Consider the following 10,385-nt stretch of genomic DNA (forward strand, 5'->3'; position numbering starts at 1 on the left):
AACTTGCTGGCCAAATTAATTTTGCTAGGACTGAGCTTTGTACATTGCCACACCATGCAGTTCCTATGATGGAAGGAAAGCATACGTGCGGCTGCAGAGCGGTCATCCTGCCGCCCTGGACGGGACCCTGAATTTCTAATGACTTTTCATACCTTCATTATGTCTGTGAGATCCTCCTTCCAATTCCTCATTTAGTTCACATCAAATCACTTCTAAAGATAGCAGATGCTTTTGAATTCTCAGGGAGGGGCTGATAAATGATTGTTAACTACAGAGGCACTGCTGCTGAATTTTTGCCTCCCAAGTGTAACTTTTAAATGGCAAGAGCCCCCCTGAAAGTAATAACCAGCATTTCCTTAATGAAAAGCCAGTATTTCAATAAAGGATTGCCGTATTTTTGCAGTAACCGCACTGTGCAGCTGAACAATGAAATCTGAAATATTTAGGTGATTCAAACTTTAATTAAACCATGTTCTGTCTGAGCATTTACACTTCAAACCTGTCTCTCCTTTACCTTTCAGCGGAACACTATCTCAGTAGCAGCAATTATATGGACTGTATTTCCTCGCTGACAGGAAGCAATGGCTGTAACTTGAACAGCTCATTCAAAGGCTCTGATCTCCCTGAGCTCTTCAGCAAACTTGGCCTGGGCAAATACACAGATGTCTTCCAGCAACAAGAGGTCAGCCATTATTTCCCCAGTGTCTTTGTTTTGGCTATGCGTATGATGACCTCTGGAAGGAAATCATTCATTGATCTATGACTGTGCTTTCATGGAGCATTTTTTCAGGTTGCACACCTTGTTTTTGCTGCTAAGAAAAACATTTCTCATTTATTTAGTGCAGTTAGTTAACATAGGATAGCAGAAATACAGAAAGTTATATGGCAGAAATGCAGCATAGCTGTTCTTTACCATTGTTAGCTGATGTATAGATTCGTAGAACTTTTGGCAAGCTCACAGCTCCCTTAGAACGAACATGAAGTGTACAGCTCAAGAGGATTTTGTCTGAGTCTGTTGTTGTCTTTGTTAGTGATTTGTAAAAGTAAATAGCACCATATTAAGTAACTGTGACTGCTTTTGACCCTCCTTGTCACATTGTAAAGTCTGTTCTCAAAAAATGTATTTTAATATATTCATTTATTTATGAATTACTGTCTGAGCTTTCTTGAACTGAAAGAGAGCTGAGATGTCTGGGCTCTCACCACTGTGAATGTTGGTCAGATGGACCAGCCGTGGCCCCTTATCCACTAGGAGGCAGTGACTGGCTGTGCATCACAGTGACCAGCCTTTTTTTTTTTCTTTTTCTTTTTTATCAGTACTAGGGATTGAACTCATGACCACACACTTGCAAGGCAGGCGCTGAGCTATATCCCCAGTCCCCAATGACCAGCCATTTCTAAGAAACAAAAGTAACAGGAATTACAGCAGGCACTGTTACCTGAGCAACTAACAGAAACTGATGTACACTGGCGGGGGGGGGGGGGCGTGGGGACTTTTGCTGCAGTTGAAGTTGGGGATTTACTGTATAGTATTTTCAATCCTATGTGTTATTGACTGGTAATGGCAAGTCAGGGTCTGAACCCAAGTCTCTAATTTAAGATTCTTGTCTTTTTAGTCACCCATGTTGTCTTAAAAGGAAGAGTAAGGTCCTTGGCTATCTCCCTCCATACTTTGCTGCTGATACCGTGTGATATAGTGTGACTCCAAGTGATTTATTATTCCATTTTCAGAGATAGTCTAGTGCATTGAACCAAGTGAACTCCTTATATTTGATATATTTTGCAAATTCTTGTGTCAGTATCATGTAGAACACAATGGAAGATACCATCTGTTATATTATGTAGTTGCTTCTTGAAGGATATACTGGACCAATCCAGAATGTAAATCTGAAAACTATTTTTCTGTTTCAAGGGAAGATATCTATTCTTCCTTTTATTAGTTCTCAAAAATAGTATAATATTTTTGTTTCTTTTTTTGCTGGAAGCTGCCAGGATAATCGAATAAATTTTTAGCTCAGTTTGGAGTAAAGTATTGGGTTGGATTATTTCTGCTAGGATAACCACTTTCACTTCACCATTTTTAAGTTTGTGCCACCACCATTAGCTTTTGAAAGAAGACAGTAGGTAGTAAATACATGTAATAATGAGGTAGACTTACAATGATGATGAAAATAAGACTGTCTTTTTACCCACAGATTGATCTTCAGACATTCCTCACTCTCACAGATCAGGATCTGAAAGAACTGGGAATTACAACTTTTGGTGCCAGGAGGAAAATGCTGCTTGCAATCTCAGGTGAATATAAATGTTCGATTCATATTTTAAAATCTGAAAAACTTCTGCCAGTGGTCTCGGCCAGTGAGGCTGGTTCTTCCCATCAGCTGCTTGCTTTTTCTTCTAATATGTTGATGGCTGTGGTTTCAGAGAGTCTTCTGCCAACTGTGTGACCAATGCTGAGAGCATCTGCTCCTTCATCCAGGCAGTGCCTGACAGCCTGCCTGTACAGTGCTGTTCCTTGAAGTAGATCTCTTCAGAAAAATAGAACAGAACTGCCCTATACAGAACACAATAGTGGGAAGAAAGTTTAATTTTCACTTTTGTGTTTGTACTAAACAATATCCTTGTGTTCATGAAAAAATATTCTTATTGGATGTCAGATTCAAATGTGTGTGTCCTTGCACACCAACTGAGGTCACTGCATTGAAGAAGAACAACAAAAAGCATACTTTGTTATAGATAGGAATCTGGTAGTATTATTTGTCTTTATGTTTTTAATAGAGTCTGTGGGTAATTAAAAGGATATCGTATCCTGAAAGTAGTTATACAATGAAGCAAAATAATGTTTTCTGTTTCTGTAAAACACCCATTTTGTGTATTTGTGTATCCATGTATTAGAAAATGTTCCATCCATATTTATTGGGTGGCACTCATTTGAAAGCAATTGGGCCAGTGATAAGTCAGGAATTGGCAAATACATAGTAATATACCTCAAAAATACGTTTAGGGAAATATGAGGAAGAAATATTAGAGGAGTTAGTTTTTGATTTTGGAATTAAGTACTTAAATGCCAAATTTATATGTATACCATTTCCTCAAGAAGACAGACACACTAAGAGCAGAAGCTGAGTATGATGTACAGTACTGTGAGAAAATGACTTTGCTTTTCTGAGCACTGAATCTGTTGACTGTCTCTTCTGTGAGTGCAGCAGTTGTAGCCAACTGGTGAAAGTCCAGTCCAGTGAGCATTCACTAATGAAATCAGCAACTAAATTTAAAACTGTAGTGGTTCCATTTTACTTAGTAGAGAATTGTATACAAAATTTTTATTTACAGTAGACTTAGGCAGAGTAGATTTGAAATAGGAGTGGAAATCCCATCAGTGAGTTTTCTGGCAGCAGGTGCTGTACTTCTCTGTGAATAGAGTTCTGCCCACCACCCCATGGTGTGCTCAGAGGCTGTACTAATAGCACTCCGTAGGTAGATGTGTAATCCCTCGGTTAGCTCCGAAGTTCCTTTTGATATAGTGAAAGGAACACTGGATTCAAATAGGAGACCTGGCCTTGCCCTCTTTCCATCAAATGTAGGGTAAGTTTCCAAACCTCTTTTGGTTTCATGAAAAGTAGATTGAAACAAATGATTGTGTAAGGTCACCTGTTCTGTGATCTGTCCTTTCATGTCATATATCATCAGGCTTTAATGAACACAGACAACAGTTTTAATGGCACGTGTTACTAGCAGGATATTACTTTGTTCTTTCTTTTTCACCATCTGCAGTAAGGTAGTTGGTTTTTCAACTCACTTACCCGGGAGGTCATCTCAGAGAGCTAGTCCTTGACTCAGTTGAACTTTATACACTTTTACATTGTTTTATGGATTTGCAAATGAAACTGACACACTACTTGAACTCACATACATTTTCACTATTCTTATACTATTGAAATGTGCTTGTAGGCCAACACTTTATACCAGCAGTCTGTAATCATTCACTAGAGATTTGTGGAATAGCAGTGACAGTAGAATAAAAACTAAATTCTTTATGTTCCACCACAACTCCAGACTCTGTAGCCTTTAGAGATAAGCAGTTATCTCTAAATAGATTGCAGATGGGTCATCAATACCTTTTCTCTGGAATATAGCAGCACCATTCAATCTGGGTTTGGAGGAGTAGAGCAGAAATCAGAATGCTAGTTTTAAAGTTTTTTTCCAATCATCTTTGGCACGTGTCCTCTGAGGTTATGTGCTTCTTAGATTGCCTCTCTCAGAGTGGTTCGTTCTCTTGCTTTTTAAAGGGAATTAGAGACATATAATAAGATGCCTTATGAATGCTTTGCACAGTATGAAGTATTTGATTATTTTAAGGGTGATTTTGGCTTTGTTGATTGCAATTGTTTGAACCTAGTAAATCGTTTTCTCTATAAGTAATAAGTTTTATTGAGAAACCATTCATCAAAAAGCTTCTTCCTCCAATTCAAGCTATCTGATAATAAAGGCATCCATTTATGTCCCAGAACATTCTGTCTCCAGATAGATACAGGGTAGTGAGGCAGCTCTGACACACATTTGTCTTGCATTTACACAGTTTGGTTAGGTTCAGAGTTTGCTCAAAAATTCTTTTTAAGTTTTATAGATTTTTATAAACATATAATCAGAACTATTCTTTCAGTATGAGGTTTGTTTTATCTTGGGCCAGAAGACATGTATTCTAATGTTCTAGGAGGAGGTGAAATTTATTTCTAGCAGAGATAGATCAAAGAATAAATTTGATTTTTTTCAAATTCATGACTTTTTTTGGAAAATTCAGAGATTTATCTCAGAGTAGTTTAGGGATTGATTTAATTAGTTGTACACAGAACTCAGTAAAAGGAAGGTTAGAGTCCTGTAGACAAGCTTCCTGCCACGGCCTCAGGTAGATCTAACATTTCCCGACCTATTCTTTTAGTTTGTGACTCTGTTCAGATCCGCAACAAGATCCTGAGAGCTGCCAGGATTGTGTGAACCTTGGGATTTCAAAGAAAAAGGTTGGTATTATCCCAAACTATTCCTTAGGCTTACTGAGAATAAAACAGTCCAAGGAAGGAGTTTGTGTTTTAATTTAGAACAACAAGACCCCTGAAGTCTCTTCAGTAGGACTTGATCTTTAATACCCTCACTGGAAGATGTCTTTGTGTTCCACATTTGTGAAAAATACATATGAAAGTGTATCTTTAGGGAATGATTGGATTCCCTAATGCCCATTTTATTCTTTCAGAGATGCAGCTAATGTGACTTTTCAGGGAAAGGTTTTCAACAATTATTTTTAAAAATCGTCTTCACTGGCCCGTTCGTTTTCACGTGCTCAGGTGCACATCTTCTGTGTGCTAGGGAAGGATGTCACTTTGCCTCAGTCCTGGCTCTTCCATCTCCATCACAAGGGAATGCCTTCCTGATTTGTAGACTGCGTGCCCCTTGGGAAAATGGAGCCCAAAGATGGTCTTCGTCCCTGAATGCAATATAACAGGCAGCCCACTTGAGGGGCTTTGTTTATTCTTCACCTTCTTCTAAGTTTGCCTTTTAATGTATTCGATTCCATCTTGATTTCTGAATTTTAAAGTACTGTACTTATGAGTTTGTTATAGGTATTAACTCATGTTGGTGGCACGAATGAATGGGTCTCACTGTGATAGTTCCTTCCATGTGTGCTTTAATTGAACAAGACACATTTGCTCAACTTTTAATAGGAATGTCTTTGCTACTCTGATTGTGCAAAAAGTAGAAACAATAGCTGTCAGTATGCATGTCCAAATGTGTCATTTGTTTGTAGAGTTGTCAAGCTTTTTTATTTAAAAAGTAACTTTAGTAAACAAAATATGAAATAATACTCACTGTTGGGGATACCTGCACCTCCTAGTGTCTCAGGTTTGTGTTCTTGAGGCCTCAGTTGATCTTCTTTGTCCATTGACCTTTGCATCCATCAGGGATATGAGGCTTCATCATTTAACAGATAGGTGGCATCAACTCCTTCTAAAATCAGATTTCTTATTTATAAAACAAATATTAATATTACTTATTCCTTAGGACTTGAATAGGACAAAATAAATGTGAAGTGCTTATCACATAATAAAGTCCAATACATTATTTTTCTTCTAAGAACTATATGAACTAAAGAGAGCTGTTTCTGTTGTCCTCTTGACCCATTCAAGGCAGGCACATACATTTCGAAAGTAAGTGGAGTGATTCCCAGAATATTAAGGGTGTTGACCTGTATTCCGGAATTGAAGGATTAGGAGTATGTCTGGCCCTGTGACCGTCCTTGTCCACCAGTGACAGCCTAGCCTGTTTCTTCCTTGGCATTCCTGTAGCTCTGCGTAGTTTATAGTACAACGGCCTCAGATTTCAAAAAGGGATTGTGTCTGTGGTTGAAAAATTGAATCCCATGCAAATATAAAATGTCAGATGACTTCTACAGCTTACCTCAAGCTAAACAGAAAGGACAACTTTAAGAAATTTATTTGAAACTGATTAAGTCTTCAGATACTTGGTTTTGGTGGTTACCAGAAACTGTAATCTCCACAATGTGACTCTTAAGAGTTGTATTAGTGACTTATAAAGAGTTGTATTAGTGATTCCAGGGTCAGTTAAGGGGAGTATATGCAATCATAAACAAGGCAGTCTGTGTTGGTTAACTTTTTACCTTTCTAAATAATTTTTACATGGCAATAGACAAACTAAGGAGTGTTTCTAAGAATTTTAGTTTCTTGCAAATGACAGTAGAATACTGTAGTTTTCCCTGAAAATTTGGATACAATTTTTGGTTGCTTTCCAGTATATGTTTTCTAAATTGCTGTGATTTGTACTATGTTGAATTTTTTATAATATGTTGAATTTTTATTCAGAGAAAGCTTCTGCTTCTTTACCTAACCATTTCTGATTGAAGAAGCATAGACTTCATGATTTGGCAGAGCCGTGGGGGCCAACTTAATGCTTAGTGCTCCAGGGTCCTCTCCAGTATCTGCGGGTTTAGATGCAGGGTGTCTTTTCACTTCTGACTTTAACAACTTAATGGCTGCAGTGTTTGACGTAGATGATTTCAGCAAGTGTACAGATCTTCCACATCCCCTCTCATACCTGTTACTGGCCTCGATTGTCCCTCTGTCCCTCAAGTAACCTTTGGTGTCGGCCAAATGGTTTAACATGGTTAAAAGCTTGTGAGAATAGTAAAGCCCCCAGAGAGTTTTGTTGCCACCATAAAATCTATTTGTTGTCCTAGGTTTTCGAGGCTACCAGTCAGGCTTTCTAGTATGTCAGAAATGTCTTGACCATTAACTAAAAGTTTTCCTTTTGCCACTAGACTTGACATTCCCCCCAAAACCTACTGCGGCACTATTTTTATGAGCTAAACTGCCATGTCCTGTAGTGTACGGAACTCTTCTGCTGGGCTGCTAACAATTCTCTCTTGCTCTTTCTCTCCAGAACTAAATAAAAACCGAAGGAAGCTTTTTGAACCACCAAATGCACGCACCTCTTTCCTGGAAGGTGGAGCGAGTGGGAGGCTGCCCCGTCAGTATCACTCAGACATTGCCAGTGTCAGTGGGCGCTGGTAGCGACACCCTCTAGGCACATGCCACCCCTGACTGGAGAGCTGGACCCGGGAGACCTGCGAGCGGCTTCACTGCACACTGTCCTCAGCACTCTGGGTGTCTGGTACCAGGACCAAAGCATCTACTCGCACCTGTACTCTGCGGCAGAAAGGAAGACTACAGAGATTTCTTTATGCTGCCATACAAAACACCAAATGTGGATTACTTTTTAAAATGACATTTGGACAGAATTTACAATATGAAAATAGGGCTTTATTTCCATTTTTTAACCTGTATAACATTATGCACTGATTTTTTTTTTTTTTTTTACTTAAAATGAAGGATAAATTAACATCTGGGGTGCCAGTAAACTTAAAAGTTATTTTGTTTGTTTTGGTATTTGGGAATTTAAAAAAATAATCAAAGTGGAATTTCTGGTACTGCTTTAAAAGAATTATTGAGGCCTTTCAGCACTTTACATGTTCTGATTTCTTGTCCTGTGGAAATTTTCTTTTTCTCTTGTTTCTCTCAATTTCATGTTGGTACAAATCAGATTTAGTCATGTTTTTCTGACTACATCAAATTTTTATTTGAAATGGTACTGGATATTAGCTTTTCTGCAGACTATTCTGTGATTTTGGGAAATGTGAGTCCACTTGGTTACGGACCAATTCTTGTCATTTATGTCAGCATCTTAGAAACTAGCAGTGAACCTAGCTCACGGTAACAGGTGCAAAGACAGACCAAATGAAGTTTGCAATATTAACCCTTTGCAGTCATCATATTTAGCTGCTGCCTATATTGCTAAAATGTTTTAATGGTTGTTTGAAGGCAAAGGGCTGTTTTTATTTAGTATACTGCCACTAAAGGACATTTATTTATATCAAACTTTTATTTTTAGATATTATAAGCATACAGTACATAATTGATGAAATTGATATTTGCTAGAGATTTATGGTAGAGAATGGACGGCATTCAATAACTGGAGCCCTAGATTGTCACTTTATTTAAAAAGACAGATAACCATCTGACAAGACATCACTGTTGCCATTATGAAAAGAAAACAATATGTCCTTGTGAGGTATACATTAATTGTGCTCCGTATGGTCACAGGACTTTCCTAAAATTGTTTGCTTCAAGTAGGCTTGAGAATGGAAAGGCTTTATTTAAGTCTCCAGGATGACAGCTTATAAAGATAGCTGAATTTTGAAGGGAAAAAAGAGACCGTTTTCTCAGTGGCTACATTTATTGTTAAAATCATACTGTGAAAGTCTAAGAAATCGGGCAACGTTGTTTCCTGGGTCTTTTCAGATATCTTATTGTGGATTTATGAAGGTTTTTAATCCATGAAGAAAATCACTAAAGTGCCTTCCTTTATTCAAAGCAATATTATTTCCAAGTATATTAATTTGTTGGAAAGCTTTCCCATAGGAAGTGTTCTCAATTACCTGTAATGACTTATTTATATTCAGTACTCAAGACTTTCTATGTGGACATAAACCACTGTGACATGCTTTTAGTAGAAGGCATTAGATAAACTTATACAATCATTGAGAAATTATGCAAATGTGGAGTGAGAAACACCCAGACCTTTTTCCATAGCTAACTTACCATTAAAGGAAGAACAAGAATTGAAAATGTATTTTGCACATAGAGAAAAAATGTTCACTTTAAAAAATGAACCTTGGTCACCTTGAAGGCGTAGACGACACACTTATAAAATGAACAGCTAAACTCAATCTCCTCTGCCCTAGGTTGTAGAAATAAGTCTCTCCTTTTGCACATACAGTGCCGTCTTCCTGTGCACATGCACAGACACTCGTGTGGAGCTCCTTGAGTTCTTCTGATGTGGAAAGTGTTACGCCAAGCATTCAAGCAAAGCGTAATAGTTCTCACTTTGTTTCCTATTCAACAAGTCGATTTTTAAAATATGATTATTTTTTTGTAAGATCTTCCACAAATAACAAAATAATCAGTTGGAGCCCTTCTCTCCTCTTTCTACTGTGTCTTTGCAAATAAGAGAAAGATAGAATGAATATGCAGTGTTAAATTGATCAGATTTTATGAACAGTGTGTTCTTATTATGCCAAAGGGAGAAACTATCCCACTTAAAATAGGTAAAAGAGGGTGGCTAAAAATAAAAACACTGGAAGTTATTTTTCTCACTTTCTCTTGATAGAATGAAGGGAATATGACACTACAGTATACAGAGTTGTCAGTGTATATGATGCACAGAATATTTGGATTATTTGAATAAATGTTAGCTTTTAATCCATCTGCGCCTTAATAGTGACTGGTTATCTGTAAATAGAGAACAGATACAGATTGTATTTTTGTGTGTGGTTTTGTCCTTTTAGTGACTTTTTTTAAAAAAATGAAAGATGGAATTAACATTGAAAATGGAAATTTTTCTAATCAATTGTTACATGAGAAATAAATTTATATAACCCCTTTGTATTGTTCTTGCTAGATTAAATGTCTTTTTAAAAAATCTGTACATAAATTCATGCTTATTTTTTTCTAAGAAAACTTTTTTTTTGCTATTTTCAGCAGAGCTGAAAGATATTTTTGCAGTAGAATTGAATATGCATTCCCTCTCATTTCACATTGACAGAGTTCCTTTGCAACCAGAAGGGAAGGCACTTTATTTTACCTTGTGAATCCAAGACCAGCAATCAGTCATTGTTTCTCTGACCACCCCTAGTACATACAAAAAGAATGACATTATAGGACAGATTTTACTCTTGTTAGTTTTTTCTTTTATAAAGACTTAAGTGTATGACCACTTTGACAGCCTCATCCATCAGCAAAGGCTCTCTATACTGAGCT

At 37.4% G+C, this 10,385-nt stretch overlaps 1 protein-coding gene across 3 annotated transcripts in view; it reads left to right on the plus strand.

Moving 5' to 3' along the window:
• The window catches only part of Bicc1 (BicC family RNA binding protein 1), a 270,554-nt gene extending 260,547 nt beyond the window's left edge, over positions 1-10,007 (plus strand). For 2 of the 3 annotated variants that reach the window (XM_063239523.1, XM_063239524.1), the window contains exons 19-21: positions 522-682; positions 2,196-2,295; positions 7,450-10,007. In XM_063239523.1, coding sequence (XP_063095593.1) covers positions 522-682; positions 2,196-2,295; positions 7,450-7,580 — 392 coding nt within the window. In that variant the 3' untranslated portion in view covers positions 7,581-10,007. Of the gene's footprint in view, positions 1-521; positions 683-2,195; positions 2,296-4,939; positions 5,019-7,449 lie in introns of all 3 variants that reach the window. The other variant, XM_063239525.1, reaches the window with a different exon arrangement.
• The last annotated feature ends 378 nt before the right edge of the window (positions 10,008-10,385 follow it).

The sequence above is a fragment of the Cavia porcellus genome, unplaced genomic scaffold, assembly GCF_034190915.1.
Source record: "Cavia porcellus strain 051 isolate PalLab524CR breed Dunkin Hartley unplaced genomic scaffold, mCavPor4.1 scaffold_28, whole genome shotgun sequence".
Taxonomy (NCBI): domain Eukaryota; kingdom Metazoa; phylum Chordata; class Mammalia; order Rodentia; family Caviidae; genus Cavia; species Cavia porcellus.